We start from the raw sequence: 16,875 nt of genomic DNA on the forward strand, positions 1-16,875 counted from the left end.
GATGTCTTTTGTGTTGATTTATTTTTTGCTACAGATTTTAATTGTCAACAATTTAACCGGTCACGCATAATTTTAAGATCGCATAATTGAAACTCGAAGTTGGCACACGTGTTCATTAAAAAAAATTGTGCACGCACCCATCCCGCTCCATTAATGACACAAGAGACAATCAAACTTACTAGACGACAGTAAGTGATACAGATAAAAATTGTCTCCTTTCAGGTACCACCACAAGCGCATTAGCCAAAACACCGACGAGATCCTAGCCAGCGTGAAGCTCGGCAACTACTGGCGGAACAGCACCAAGCCGGACGTGATCCCCCCACCAGAAGACCAGCCCCGAAGACGTCGCAGTAGACGCAGTAGACCGCTCACCACCGACGGCTTCCCGGAAATCTCCATCACGAACCAATCAGACACCAAGACGATGAGGAAGAAGTATCATACGTTGAAGAATTTGGTGTACACGGAACCCGTGGAGAGCATCAAGGAGTTGAAGGAGAGGCCGCGGTCTGCCGGGTCCACCCTCAGGAAGAAGGAGGCGCTGACCAGACCGAGTATACTGGAGACCCTGGACTTTATTAATACTGTCAAAGATTCTCTATGTGGTGAGTGAAAACTTAAGACCCCACCTCTACTAGTCTATTGCAACTTTCCTTATTCGGTCTAGTCAGTTTTTAAGCAAATCAGTATTCTCAATATCAAACCAACGTCAAACTCTCTCTGATTGGTCAAAAATTCCATTAAAATCAGTCGTTTAATCAATTTGTATTTATTTTGTAACCATTTTTTCTGTTCGATAGGATTCGAACTAGGCAACAAGGAACGAAGCTGTATTTTTGCAATAAAATAATATCATCGGGGACTCATATAGGCTGTTAGGTGACCCAAATCGTGGATTTATTATAGGAATACAGTAGATCCTCGCTTATCCGGCCCCTTCCTAATTTTTATTTATTAAAATTTAATTTGGGTAATACAAAATTTAATTTATTTTTTATTTAATCAATTAATTTATTTATTTAGATCAGGTATCTTTGCCTTATAGACTAACATACATAGCATTTATACTAAAACTAAACTAAACTAAACACGTATTGTCTGTGACGTGGGGCGCGACGTGTTCGGAAGTCGTCCTCAGAAGCTCCTGTAGACGACTCCAATCGGCCAGAACTCCTCCTTTTCGAAGGTCGGTAGATGATGCGTCGGGACCCTCACCACAAAGGAGCTAAAATTGACTTTGTGGCGGGACTCCAAACGCTCGACCCTCAAGACGAAGTGGGTCTTGCTCCTGATGTAGTCCACGACCTGCTCGACCGTCCTGGACGTACGTGACAGCGGCGTCGCGAGAGTCTCACGCCGCAACAGCTGCTCGGGTCCTTCGGGTGCGGTGCTGCGATGGTAGCGGACGACGGGTTTCTTCTTCTTCCTCTCCACTCTTATAAACCCGTCATCATCACACTTTCGGTCCTTTTTGGAGAGAGGACACTCTTTTGCAGGAGCCTCCTTTTTCCCTTTGTTTTTGAAGGCAGGGGAGGAGGCGGGGGGCAAGCGGCGACACTTGCGTAATTCTGCCGCGGCTCCGTTGCAAGCGGGGAGCGGGCGGCGGGGACAGCGGCGGCGGCGGCGATGACGTGCTCGTGCGTTGACCCGTCTGAAAGTGCTGACGGGCTGAACGTGATCGCCTGCCCACCACGACGGCGAGTGACGAACGCGGCATCAGACGACCTACATATTGAATTACCACTCTTTAATTGTGATAATTCATTACGTAGATCGCTGATCGTAGACTCTGATGCCTGCAGTCTACCTCGAACTTCGCCAACTCTTCTTTCAGGAGCTTGATGTCCTTTAAGAGGGTGACGACGCCGACGTGGTCCAGCGTCACGGGCGACAGCTTGTGCAGTTTTTTCGCCACGAAAGCCGGCACCTCATCCGGATCCGTCTGCTTCAGCAAGGATATTATATCCTGCACGCTTCTTTCAGTTCCATCCCTCCGTCGCGATGGCATATTCGCGCTCTGACCGAGCGTCTCGTACAGCAACTGCTTTCCCTGGGCAATCTCCTCGCTGGTGAACGAGGACTTGCAGATCTGCAGTATGCTGATCTCGTCCATTGTATCGATCGTGCGCTGGATGAACGCCAGCAACCCATTCGCCACGAGCGCCATGGTGACGTGCAGCGGCAATCAGCCGCGCGGTTCGCGAAAATATTAATTAATAATTAATATTAGCTGCGTAGTGCATAACGTGGAGCGTGACCTTCCGCTAGCTCAACACATTACACACTCGAAATTTAAAACTAAACGTCCAGAAATAAAAGCTCCTTTAAGCTGGGTAGGTACCATGGATATATGAGTAGGTACCTAGTTTTCGGAAAATTATGTATAATTTTGATGTATTGTACCTAATATGTGAAAATCTAAGCAACACCTACTCTATAATCTGACAAATTCGAAACGTTTGTCGGATTTAGGGGGGTCTACTGTAATTAATTGTCAATATCTCGCGTTAATCACTGTCTTTATGCGCTGCTCAGATATTTCTAATTAATATACATCCATTAATACTGTTATTAATTCCCCCGCGTACCTGACATGATCATTTATAATCCTATTGTTATTTTCCAACATGCATAAGCTTGATGCTCTACTTTGTAGAGCATCGTTGCTTATATATTGTTATGTTGTATTTTATTATTGTTACGTGCTAGGGTTCGAGGATTTTTTTTTATGGCCCCTATATGGGACCGCTTGTTCCCCCTTACATAATAAGGGACAATTATTTGCTGTTATTACATTGCTACATTTTTCATTGTTTATTCTTATTTACTAACAGTTTTTTACTTACATCATTAATCTTTTTCTATTTCATCCTTTACTTTCCTTTTAATACACTTTACTTCAGTTTCTGAACTTGTAATTTTTTCAATAACTACCATATTTTACATTTTTATTTATTTCCATATTTTCTATATATTCCTTATTTACTTTACGTTACATCTGTATTTACATTCACATTTTGCTTATTTCTATATTGTAGATATTATATTTTCTTAACATTAGTATTATGTATTCTTAATTTTAAATCAATACATTTGATTTCTGTTTTCAACTATAAATTACATTCTAATTCGTTTTTACAATTCAAATTGATATAATTTTTGCTGCAATTTTATTCTAAATATTATATCGTTCTTTGCTCTTTATATGGCAGAGCCACTATTCAGAGTACACATTTTCAATCTGTTCCTTCATTTGGTTGTGCGCTTAACTGGGGATACAAGGGTTTTATTCAGCCCGGAAGTCCCGGCAAGAGGTGCAGTTGCTAGCAGGATTATGGCATCATAATAATGTTGCAATATTTGTAGGGCGCTATAGCGCGCGCAATCTTAGGTGGTAACAAGGTGTTAAAACTAGAAGTTGGTAAAATTAATATGTTGTGCATGGTTGTCGTCCATCTTATGCTTTACATGCTCTCTTATTTTTAAAATAATATCATGTAATTTTTTTTTTTTTTTCTTTCGGGTTCGAGGATTTGGAGAGAAAGACCTGGTGACTCTCTTGAAGACTTTATTAACACTGCACTAAACACTAGGTCACAAGTGTTGCACTAAGTCCAAACACTAATCACTAGGTCCAATCACTAAGCAGCTGTCCTAGGTCGTAGCCAAGTCGCAGGTTTCACTGGTTCACTCACTATTGATCACTTGTTGTCGCCTCGAAGATCGCTCAGATCGAACTGACTCGCCGGGCCTGCCTGCGGCTTTTTATATGGCGAGACGAATTCCAGAAAGTTCCCGATTCACGTAAACAAGTAAACAACCGTGGGAACTTTCTAGGAGGCTCGAGCATGTACCACAATAAAACTGCCGTCCTTACGATAAGTGCAGTAAGTTGAATTTTTTGGTAAATTTAATTTAGACCTTATGGACTCAGTCATAAGGTCTAAATTAAAACACGTAAACAAACATTGGACCTTTCTAGAAGGTTCGAGTATGTACTTGCGCACCTCATGCCATCTAGTATTGGGGATTTATGTTGCCTGTGCTCCCTCGGTAAGTTTCGCTGGTTTGTCACTAGATGGCACCACGTGTCCGTATACCATTATGAATTCAATCAGAGTGCCATTTTGCTAGGTTTATTCCGCCGCGCTAAAAGCCCGCGATATAAATTACCATAATATTTGACTTTGTGATCATCCTCAGTATCAGAGTCCGGGACATCCGACACGGAGGACTCTGGTGGGGGATGGGGCGGTGCGGACGCGTGGGTGGTGTCGCAGGCAGCGCCGCTCAACCTGGTGGCGGGCCGCGCCGGCGCTCGCGCGCTCACACACACTGCCGCCGACCTGGTGGAGGCGCTCATGGCCAGGGGGAAGTTCACGGTGAGAGACTAAGGGCCTGTTTCACCACTTCCTGATAAGTTCCAGATAGGCTATCCACAACTTATCTGACAGATAGAGTATGGAGTATCTGTCAGTTAAGTTGTGGATAACCTATCCGGCACTTTTAAGGAAGTGGTGAAACAGACGCTAAATTAAAGATGACATTAGGCTTCAGTCCCGAAATCAGCGGACAGCGGCGGCGGCACGTTCCAAAGTTAACAGAATACAGTGCGAGCATTTTTCACAATATAGCTCCTAGGCTAAAGAGGCCAATTACCGTGGGTGCCACCTTAAATTATTTTGAGTATAGAGTACGAAATTGGCAAGAAATCGGTCTAAGTATAACAGTCCTCTGTGTGTTGTCAGGTGCTGCAGGAGCTGTGCGGGTGGCTGGAGGGCGGGGAGCGCGAGGCGGCGCTGTTCGCGCTGTACCGCCTCGCGCGCGCCGCCCGCGCCCGCAGCGCCGACAGACACAAGTACGTATCTTAAACAAACTGCAGAGCGGGTCACGATTCATTGGAGTAAAATAACGGCTCACCGTACGGTACGGTACAAAGCCGTTTCTTTGAACGAAGGTGCTCAAAAAGATGCTGGACGTTTTACTAATACAATCAGTATGGCAAAACAACAAAAACAGTAGAATGATACTGTGGAAATATGCTGGCAAACGCAATAAGTTGTTGAAATGTATAATTAATTCAGATGTAGTATATAATATATCCGCGTTGGCTTCAGAAACTTCGATAGTGCGACTTAGGACTGTGCACTATTTGGTCCGCTACATACCTTAACATAGTGACGGCTATCTGCCAATTGCAGAATTTTATATCCATTTACTTACTTTCAGCACGTGGCATCTCCCGGAGCCCGACGAGGATCTGGTCCCGCAGCGGTACCGCGCGCGCGGCCCCGACGAGTTGTCGGGGGATGAGGCGCCGCCGCAGCCGCCGCCGCTGCCGAGACTCACACCTCCTGCGCCTGCCCCGGTTAGTGCCATCACTGCCATCACAGACTGATATATCACTCGATGACAGGCAACTTCGTGGCACCAAAATTCGTTTATCGCACGGGAACCACACATTTTCCGGGATACAGAGCCTCCTATGTCCTTTCCCGGGACTCAAAGTAGCTCCATACCAAATTTCAGCAAAATCGGTTCAACGGTTTGGGCATTAAGAGATAACAGACAGGCAGACACACTACGCATTTATAATATAAGTATGGATTTTCTTTGATGTACACATGGAAGTGACAACGTGTAGGTAGGTACATTTGTCTAAAGTCGAGAACGCGCTAGGAGACATTACGCTGGAGCGATGCAGTACTTCACGTTCCGTACCTGGGCCTAGAGATAAGTGTCAAGCGATTATCGTAAACGCCAACAAAATGTATGGGATTTGGCATTAGTATTCGCTAGCGAGGCGATGACTTATGTCAAATCGCATACATTTGGTTGGCGTTTACGATAATCGCTTGCCACTTGTCTAGTAGGGCTGATGATTTGTGTTGCGTGACGGCGCTGCCGCATATGGGGCTTTGCACGTGCGGTTTCAATTTCAAGAGCACCCAGTTCAAAATTTGAACTCTTGCATGTGTATCTCTGTGTTTATTAAATTAAGTTTAATTAAATATTACTCTCTTTAACTTATTTCAAAATTTCTATCCCCAGCCTATCCAAACCGAAATACCGCTGCACCAAAACTGCACGGGGATTATCAAGACGGTGCAGATGCCGAATAAGTTTACCGTCAAACGCACAAAGTCGCTCGGCCGGAGCTTCTCCAGCCGCCAGCACCCGGATGTGGCCCGGTACACCGTCTCCAGGAGGAACGACGTGGTCACCGCCATCACCGGCACCAGCGGGGAGACGGCCCTGGACGGGAGGAACGGGAGAACCAGGAACGGTGTTGGGGAGTACCGCCTCAGTAGGATTACTATAGATTGATGATATTGTGATAATTTAGAACAATGTTATTTCAAAAAAATATGTTGAGTTTTTATTTTAAGGTGTTAACGTTTTAGGGTCAATTCAGACCGCAATGCGATGCGTAGTCGCATTTCTAAATTTGTAATGAATTGACAGATTTGCATGACGTCTCACGTAATCGAAATCTGTCAAATCCTTACAGAAATGCATTTACGCGTCGCGTTGCGGTCTGAATTGACCCTTAAGATTAAGGGTGCTCCCATATATCAGTTACATAACGTTATATAACTGCTGTATGTTTTAACATTGTGTAACAGGATAACATTTTATAACAGCGTGTAACATATGCTACAACAGGCGGACCCAAATGGCGGACCGCGGTCCGCATCCGGACCGCCGACCCATTGTGTGCGGACCGAGCATTTTCGAAGATGAACTTCGTTAAAAATAAATTTCGGTCTCGACTTACTGTACACATCTTCAGGATTTTATATCAATAGCTTGCACCAGTTTCACTTCAAACATCCGATCTTTGTAATTTCCTTAATGACTTAAATAAATAAATAAACGATGACTTACTTTTGTTTAATAAATATTTTTTATAAAATGTGCGGACCGCGAAGGTCATTCCTGAAAATGGACACCGAGCGAAACTAATTGGTGACCCCTGCGCTACAACATGTCAAGAAATAAACGTGTCTTTTGTTATAATTTGTAAAAGAAAAGTTAGACAACAATGTTATCTAACGTTATATAACAGCTGCTGTGTGGGAGCACCTTAACTGCTGTCTGGGAGCACAAGGCGTCACGTTGGTCAAGTTGCATTTAAAAATATCGTTCATATATACAGTTAATTTAAAATGTACACAAAGAAACAATAGCGCGTTACTACGAATTTAAATGTTTCAGTCTCTGTAATTTGATCGAATCTTACCTTTTATCTATGTTTAGATTAATTGGATTTCGACAGAGTTTTAACCAAATGTTATTATTCTTCTCAGATTTTGTTGGAAATTTTTGTTAACAATAAGGTTATTGAAAAGTGAAGTTTTTCTGATCATGTTCTAATTTATTGCAGATTTTTCTGATTATGTTTTAATTTTTGATTTAGTTGTCCTGAGATGCACCTAGGCAGTCTACTTTGGCTAGAAATCCAAAGTAAATCGAATAAATAATTTTAACATAAGTGTTGAAAAATAAAGGCCATGAAAACTCATAAAACTTTTATTTAATTTAAATCTCACTCTGTGGGCTGGTCTTTAATAGAAAGAAAGAAAGAAAGAAAACCTTTATTTGTGCAAGAAAACATACATAGCTTAGTTACAATAAATAATACATAATAAATTAATGTTTTCGAGCACAAGCCGACGCAGCTCAGCATATGCTTAAAAATTGGGATGAATAATTATAGTAGTTATTCATTCCAATTTTTAAGCTTTTTAACATCTGGTTCCACTAGCTATAGTCAAAACAAGTTATGGGTGGCACCAGCGGTCATTGACTGAAAATTCGTTTATCGCGCGGGAACCGTACATTTTTCCGGATAAAAAGTATTCTATGTCCTTCCCGGGACTCAAAGTATGTCTGTTTGAGCGTGAAGAGGTAACAGACAGACAGACAGACACACTTTCGCGTTTATAATATTAGTATGGATATGGATTAGAAACACCTGTCACTTAATTGGCAATTTCGGTTTGTATGACTAGATCCTTGACAGGGGGTCAACAACCGCTACGGACAGAATTCAGCAATTTGAGAATATATGCTATCAGCTAAACTGCTGACTAATCTAATGTCGTGCTCCAGGTGCATGCTATTACTCTGTGACATATTGCTCGCGCGGTCACGGTTGTGACCAGATATATTACATACCACTGTATGCATATTATATTGTGTTGTATTTGTTGCTATTATCACTCCTAAGTCCTAACTAATATAAATAATATTTTTGAATTAAAATATAGTATCTAACATACTTAAGTAGTGTATTTTGTCCCTTGTATATATTTCACTGTGAAAGTAGCAGCGCTCTAAAATGTACGGTTTCCGCGCGATAAACGAATTATAGCGCATCGGAGTTACGGGCGTTATCTAGTCTTTTACTAAAGTACATAATTATTAAGCTAATGAAATCCACTATATCTCACATATATTATAATATACTAGATCCTTTGAGACGAAATTACTAATTTCGATTATAATTATGTGTTATTCGTTCAATATATAATCGTCAATTCAATATATAACCGTCAACTGTGGAATGGTCCCTGGTAGTGGACGACCTACTAAGGGAACTGAACCTCAGTAGATATTACGCTCAAGGGTACGCTGACGACCTGGCGATTCTAGTGGTGGGCAAATGCGCATCAGTGGTCGCTGGGTTAATGCAGTCAGCACTAAGAGTCGTCGAGGATTGGTGCCGAAGGGTCAAGCTAACAGTAAACGCTGATAAGACGGTCTTGATACTTTTCACCAAAAAGAGGAAGTTGGAGGGACTAAGACCCCCAACACTCTTCGGAAAAACTGTTAAGTTTGCGAGTGAAGTCAAATATTTAGGAGTAATCTTAGACAAAGGACTCACTTGGAATAAGCACATCGAGTATATTACGAAAAAAGCTAGATGTGCTCTGGGTTCCTGTTGGAAGCTTGTCAGCTCTAAATGGGGTATTCGGCCGAAGGCAATGCTATGGATATATACAGCCATAGTGAGACTGATTACCACATATGGCTGCGTAGTGTGGCAAAAAAAGGCTGAACAAGTAAACTGTCGTAAAAATCTGAACAGCGTTCAGAGACTGGCATGCCTAATAATCACGGGTGGGCTCTCGTCAACACCTACCGCTTCCCTCGAGGCCCTGATCAACCTAACTCCGCTTCCTCTGCTTGTTCAGATGGAGGCCAGAAAGGCGGCTCTCAGGGCCAGGATGGCGGGCAGGACAAATTGGGCCTCCACCCCATTTAGACAGCTAGAACAGTCTCTTCGTGAATCACCCATCATGGACATGCCATCAGATGCCATGATCAAGGTGCATAGCTTTTCGAAGCAATATCAGGTTCTTATACCTGCCAGGGAGGACTGGGAAGGAAAAATCCCAATTGATGTTCGCCTTAGCGATATAGTTTGGTTCACGGATGGATCAAGGAAAGACAAACGTGCGGGAGCCGGATTCTACGGAGGCAGGCCCCCAAGAGGCAAACATGCCAGTTTGCGACCGTGGTTCGCAAACTGAGCAGGAAGCAATGGGTTGAGACCCCTGGCCTTAGACACTCTAAGGCACTAATTTCTGCCTTCAACAAGAAACTGTCAGGAATAGTGCTCACCATGGGTAGGAATCAATTAAGAATCCTTACCAGAAGCCTAACTGGGCACTGCAAGCTCAATAAGCACCTTAACAGAATAGGTGTTAGTAGCTCAATGACTTGCAGATTCTGCGAGGAGGAGGATGAAACACCTATACACCTTCTCCTTGACTGCCCTGCTCTACTACAGAGCAGGAACAGACACCTTGGTTGCTACGAACACACATCCACCGAGGAAATTCGTGGCACCAACCCCAGCCACATCGTTCAATTTATGAGCAGCATTGGGTTGGGGACGGTACTCTAATGCGAAGGAGTCACAATAGATCCTCAAGGGTCGCAGTGACATCAGGGCTACTTGACCTGCCTTCAGCAAAAAAAAAATCGGAGTTACGGGCGTTATCTAGTCTTTTACTAAAGTGCATAATTATTATTAAGCTAATGAAATCCACTATATCTCACATATATTATAATATACTAGATCCTTTGAGACGAAATTACTAATTTCGATTATAATTATGTGTTATTCGTTCAATATATAATCGTCAATTAAGTAGGGACTTTGACCCTCTGGGAGTAATTAGGATGGAGGCCTCTCATTACGGAATCGAACTCAATAATAAGCCGATAATTAATAATTAAAAACCCGTCGGAATTATCTCCGTTAGAGACAGAAAAAATATCTCGAGAGCTACTCACAGCAAAATCTACTCGCTAATGGCAATTTTCATTTTTAAATGATAAATTAATTATTATATGTACAAAAAAGCAATTTTTTAGAGTAATAAATAAATTACAAAATATCATAATTTAATTAAAAAAAAAGTAAGCAGTAACCGAAATAACAGCGTCGCAAAAAAAGCGAGTGATCAAAAGTAAAATTATTACCATGTGCACGTAAATGAATTCCAGAAACTCCTTTATCAAAAGGCTATTTAAAAGGAAAAATTAACAAAAAGGTTTTCTGAAACAAAAGCAGTACATTTTCCTTAATGGGTTTCCCGGGCTCGCCTCGCTTGTTCCTGGAGGAAACTCCACAGTGCATAATGGCGGGAAAACACACGCAAATCGACCGAAACTTAGAATTAGGACGATAGTGAAATTTTGTTATGTCATAAATTGTGTGTTTTGTGTTTACACATCGTTTCAATTTTTTAATGAAATAAGGGGGCAAACGAGCAAACGGGTCACCTGATGGAAAGCAACTTCCGTCGCCCTTGGACACTCGCAGCATCAGAAGAGCTGCAGGTGCGTTGCCGACCTTTTAATAGGGAATAGGGTAATAGGGAGGGTAGGGATGGGAAGGGAAGGAAATAGGGAAGGGTAGGGAAGGGAATAGGGTAGGGTATTGGGCCTCCAGTAAACTCACTCACTCGGCGAAACACAGCGCAAGCGCTGTTTCACGCCGGTTTTCTGTGAGAACGTGGTATTTCTCCGGTTGAGCCGGCCCATTCGTGCCGAAGCATGGCTCTCTCACGTATAAATCTCATTCAAAATCAATTGTTTTAGTGTGTGTAATGTGTGTTGCGCTTTGTCATAAGATGCGTTTATACCAAACTGACTATCAGCCGCCAACTGAGCAAGCCCACTAGCCCAAAAAGTTAGGATTCGTAGGTGCGATTTCACCAATGAAATTAAACGCTCTTAGTGGACACTGAACTGGTTCTAAACGTATAAACGCGTTTGTATTTTGACAGATGTGTTTGGTTAGTTTATGTATTGTTTCTTACTATTTTGTTGATAAAATAACGTGACACGGCTCCAAAATGACGAAAATATGTAAAATCATCGCGCGACGTCATGTAAACTTAGATTTATAAATCGCGATTAAAAGAAGATTGTGAAATCCATTTGAAACAAAACGAGTGTGAACACGAACACATGACCGGGTTCATCGTTGAACTTGAACAAGAACATTTATAAAACTTAGTTCTCATGAACTAAGTTTTATAAAAAGAAGTTTTAAGTGTGAATGGTGAAATCTCCACTTAGAAGCTGTATTAAAATAGTTGGATAATAGTACCGTTTTGCACTACGTCCGACCCGAACCCGTGAAATTACGATCTGGAATAGACGCGTACAACGATTTGTATGATAGCCCGGCTTCCGATACGTCATCTGATACTCGGTTGATCGGATTTTGATTGGACGTAGTACAAAACCGCTCTTATTCTAAGATAATATTTTTTTTAAATATAATATTTAGATAATTTTTATTTTATATCTTACTAGATGACCCGGTGATCTTCATATCACTTCCGTCCTGATATAAATTCTTCCTTGAACTTCCACGAGTATTTCAGGACTAAAATTAGCCCAATCGGCTCAGCCTCTCTCAGTTTTAGCGAGACTAACAAAAGTGAAAATTCATTTTTATTCTCCGTTGCGCCAAAACTCGGTTATCGCGCGGGAACCGTAAATTTTCTGGGACCAAAAGTATTCTATGTCCTTTCCCGGGACTCAAGGTTTCAGCAAAATCGGTTCAGTAGTTTGGGCGTGAAGAGGTAACAGAAAGACAGAAGGACAGACAGACACACTTTCGCATTTATAATATTAAGTATGGATAGATTATATAGACTACGTAGATGGTTCTGGAAGCGAGTGCATGTCCCATTGTGTTCTCGTTAGCGGGTGTCGGGCAGGGGCAGCACCTGAGCGAGTTAGACGTAGCGGATTATATCTGCCGGCGACGTGCAAATTGATCGACACCACTACTACTGGTTAGAGGTGCTCGAACATTCGAGACTAAAATTAACCGATTTAGGAGCCGAATAAGTGGAGCTGGGCCCTGATCCACAATGCGTAATTCGACTCGGATTCGGAAACTTCGTCGCGCGACGTAGAATATGAACCCAGAAAGCTTGAACGCGTGACCGCTGTCTGTCTGGTATGTCCCTTAATATACGCATTAGCGTGACGCTGTCTATGATTTTTGTCAATTTTTCTACACTTTCGATCAAAATTCAAGGCCAACAGCGTGCCAGTAAAGTATGAGCTTACGAAACTGGAGGGCCGCGGCAGTACCTTTGAAATTAACATGTTGAAATCGGCTCACATGTCTTATTTTGCTGTCAAAGTTATCGAATGCATTTTGCTGGGAACATCTTTTTGCTTTACATTAATAGTTTATTTATTTATTTAGTTTATCAATAGTTAAATAAAATATTAAAACAGCCTGAGGAGAAAACGCAGCTCACTGCGTGAAAATCTTATTAGTAAATTAATATAAACGCATAAATTAAAGTGAATACTTAATGAAGACTTAAAAACGTACATGCATAGAGTAACCAAATGTTTCCATATTTTCCATGTTAACGAACGAGTTTCCAGATTCGAGAATATGCAGTAGCGTCCCAGATTTTTCCGCATACGGCGATGATCGCGACAATTTAATAATCAACGCTCAATTCGCGATGATAGCTAAATTACTGGCATGGCCGGCGAGATTTATCACAACATGTTATTGCCAGGTGCGATTGTACACAACGTATGCAAAGAAACTGCTTAAAGTGTTGGTTCACACATTTTTGTTCCATGACTAGTTGACGCCGTTGCGCCATTTGTTTATCGCGCGGGAATCGTACATTTTTCCGGGATTAATAGTATCATAGTGACATACACACTTTTGTATTTATAATATTAGTATGGAACACTTTATCTCCCTATAATTATAGGGAGATAAAGTCATAGAGTGTCATTTGAGTTTTTTTTAATGAAAAAGGGGGCAAACGAGCTAACGGGTCACCTGAGGGAAAGCAACTTCCGTCGCCCATGGACACTCGCAGCATCAGAAGAGCTGCAGGTGGGTTGCCGGCCTTTTAAGAGGGAATAGGGTAATAGGGGAGGGTAGGGAAGGGAATAGGGTACTCCCACGTCTAAACTAATATACTCAAGTGACCGGCCTGACCGAGCATACCACCTCGCTCTTTCGGAAGATCTTCCTTTGCGGCCGCTACGTTACACCCACAATCGATACAACAGAACAGCTACATCGTCATAAATTAGAGCAGAAACCTGTATTTCGACAATAGGTATCTAATGATAATGAAAATACTTACAATGTCATGTTAACATTAAATCGGGACAAGACACTGCGATGAATTTTTAAATGAGCCATTGCATAGGTAACCCAACTCTGCGGGCGACAGGTTTGTCAATTTAATGTGTATCTTCTCGTGTAGCAAATGAAGTTCAATTTCGAACAGCTCATTCAAATCGCACTGCCTTATCACGCTGCAATGTGAACTAACCTTTAGAGTTAATACTCAAAGATACAAAGAAAATGGTTGGACAAATGAAATTTTAATTTAATTAAAAGTATGCCAAGTGAATACTAGCAGCGCTACGTTATTAATTAGGTTTTTAAAGTCAGGGAACCCTAAAAGTAGTTTCTCAACTCCTACGTGCCTAGACAATAAATTGAGTGGATTATATGCACTTATTTTCTATATATCTCTCTTTCTAATCGGTCCAGCGGCTGCCTCCGTCCCTCTCCGATCATCGCACATGCGCAAGAAGGCTTTTCCCAAAAGATGTGGGGCGCTCGAAGCTTCATATGCTGCTAGATATTTGTTGAAAATTGTGAATTGTGAATTTGCGGCTTTGTTATGTTTTCCTTAAATAACATTGTAGTGATATTACCGCGATATAAACAGTGGTAAAGACTCTACATTTGCAGTTACATATTACAATACAGTTGTATCTCAGTGATGTGTCAATAGAGTGATAAGTGGAGAAAAAATAATGACTGTGACAAGTTAGACCGTGTCACGAGCTGTAACAATCAGTGGGAATAGTTACGCAAGAGGAATGCGCAGGCTGGCAGGCAGCATACGCGGCTGCTAGCGCGTCGCCGCCGCCTGGCCTCCCGGGTCGCTCGCACGATCATCTGAATTATTAAAAAAAATTTAAAGTGCTGTGTTTATTCATAAAATGCATCTTGCCGCGCTGTCACTTTTGAATTTCGAACGATTTATTTTTTTAATACGCCGCCAGTGATTGTGATGCAAATACGTTATGTGTAGATTGTGACACACGTGAAAAATTTAAGGTAAGCGCTATTACTATGTCTGTGTTGTCTTAGTTTATATAAGTAAGTCGGTTATTTAGTAGCTGATATACAATTTTTAAAAACATAAATTGTTGTATGTTTCTATCTTTTTCTTACAATTTTCATTTATATTTTTTGAGACAGAAAAAATATGAATGAAAAACCTGTACTTACTATATTTTTATTTTATACAAAGAACATGTGATTAGTCATTGAATATTAGAATTTTTCTAGATATAAGTAAGTAAACTCTATTTGGAAAAGTGCCGGTACGAGAGTCAGCGATTATAGAAATTGTTTTTTAAAGATTTTTCTATATTGTTACACAAGAAGAATTATTGATAGTCTAACAAATATGTCTATTATACTAGTAGGACTGTTGTTACTTTCCATAGGGCTGTTGTAAGAGATTTCGTTTAGAAATAAGCAGTTCTTTTGTGTCGTCTTTCCATGTTAATTGTATCATTATTAGTTTCATTCGTACTATAAAGAGTTAAATAAATAAATAAAATATATACTCTGTCAAACAATTTTATTAAAATCACTTATAAAAATTTCTATACTTACAGTGCATAGAGATAGGGTAGTGTGCTAAATTGTAAGGAGACGTTAAATATAAACACGAGTAGGTACATAAAAATAAAAAAAACTTTAGCTACTATGCGAAAAATCGAAGATCGTTTTGTAAATGAGTATGATTTTTGTGATACGTGATCATGTTATAATATTTATATACTTATCATAAAAGCTTAATATATAATATCTAATAGGACTTAATATGTATATGATCAATTTACGCGGGAAAATGCACGGTTCCCTAGAATACTCTACTCATACGACGTACGAAGCCACCGGAAAAAGCCAGTGCGAAATAAAATATTATTTAAACAAAGTTCTAAAATAAAATATTATCTTATCAAAAACTTTTTTAATATCGAAAAGGGGAAATCTCAATTTTCTTAGCAACCGGGTAACGGTAATTTTGAGAGCCTTCAGTAGGGTGCGATTTCAAACTTTATTTTCGGTTACTCTTGATCATTTTTCTCCAAAATATTCAAAGATGATTTTCTGGTATGAAATTGGTATGGTATTTTGTGTTATTAATGAATTTTTATTTTTTTTCTAAATTTTAACCTTTAGAATTTGACCTTAAGTGACCTTCATTTCTAGATAGTTGACAGACCCACGTCATTTGGTCGGCTTATGTCAATTTAATGTTAGCTGTGATTGGTCGGATAGGTTTGACGTAACGCGACCAAATTACTTAAGTCCAATACTCCATCTGCCTAGGAATCAACTTCTCTGATAGTACCACAGTACATACAAACATACAACGAAAAAGAATAAACAATAATTATGGAATGGAACATGAATAAAATTTCTAACAAAACTCGAGAAATGCTACGAATCTCGTAGAGCCTCTACGCCGTGCTACGCGGTGCTACGAGCCTCCGTAACTTTTCAAGGCTGAATAACTACTTTACAGCGTAGAGCTTTTATTCTCTTATTTCAAGAAAAAACCTTTTCGCTTTATCATTGTGTGTGCAGAATGTATATTCAGGAGTAACTCACACAAATATATTTCCCGTCTATTCCGTCTGTCTGACCTAAGGGTCATATAGGTCTCTTCTTATAGTGAAGAGGTAAGAGCGGCCTGAGATAAAGTTAAGTATGGATAATAAAGGATGTACTTTGAGTCTCGGAAAAGAACATAGCAATTAGATGGTGACACCAAGGATTTTGTGTCACCATCTACGACCGGTAGACACCGGTAGTACATAATATGAAATCAGGAATTTTTAAAGAAGAAATGAAATTTCAAATTATTTTTTTACCTAAGTCCCTAAATGTTTTTTGGGTTCTGTAGCCAAATGGCAAAAAAAGAATCCCTTATAGATTTGTCATATCTGTCCGACTGTCTGTCTGTCCGTCTGTATATCATAGCCACTTAATTTCTCCAAAACTATACTGTACTGTTGAAACTTGGTAAGTTGGTGTACTCGGTGAACTTTTTTTTTAAACAATCTAAAGTGAAAAAGCACAGCTTTAAAATTTCGTTCCATCGTTTCAGAACGCAAAGGGAATTTCACGTCTTTTACATTTTAAATGTAATCCCGTCGGCGCTCTTTAGCGGCTGTTGTTCATGTGCTAATCCCGAAATCCTTAGAGAATAATAAAATACCAATACATAAGTAGCATTTAACATTATTTCG

General features: G+C 40.7%; 2 protein-coding genes across 3 annotated transcripts in view; both read left to right on the top strand.

Annotated features, from left to right (window-relative positions):
• The window catches only part of LOC121733001, a 36,699-nt gene extending 30,336 nt beyond the window's left edge, over positions 1-6,363 (top strand). The window contains exons 15-19 of the mRNA XM_042123065.1: positions 223-608; positions 4,207-4,385; positions 4,752-4,861; positions 5,233-5,371; positions 6,055-6,363. Coding sequence (XP_041978999.1) covers positions 223-608; positions 4,207-4,385; positions 4,752-4,861; positions 5,233-5,371; positions 6,055-6,330 — 1,090 coding nt within the window. The 3' untranslated portion in view covers positions 6,331-6,363. The remainder of the gene's footprint in view (positions 1-222; positions 609-4,206; positions 4,386-4,751; positions 4,862-5,232; positions 5,372-6,054) is intronic.
• A 7,789-nt stretch (positions 6,364-14,152) lies between these two features.
• The window catches only part of LOC121733120, a 53,327-nt gene continuing 50,604 nt past the window's right edge, over positions 14,153-16,875 (top strand). For both annotated transcript variants that reach the window (XM_042123280.1, XM_042123281.1), the window contains exon 1: positions 14,153-14,662. The gene's annotated coding sequence lies outside the window, so the exon portion shown is untranslated. The remainder of the gene's footprint in view (positions 14,663-16,875) is intronic.

The sequence above is a fragment of the Aricia agestis genome, chromosome 13 (genome assembly GCF_905147365.1).
Source record: "Aricia agestis chromosome 13, ilAriAges1.1, whole genome shotgun sequence".
Lineage (NCBI taxonomy): Eukaryota > Metazoa > Arthropoda > Insecta > Lepidoptera > Lycaenidae > Aricia > Aricia agestis.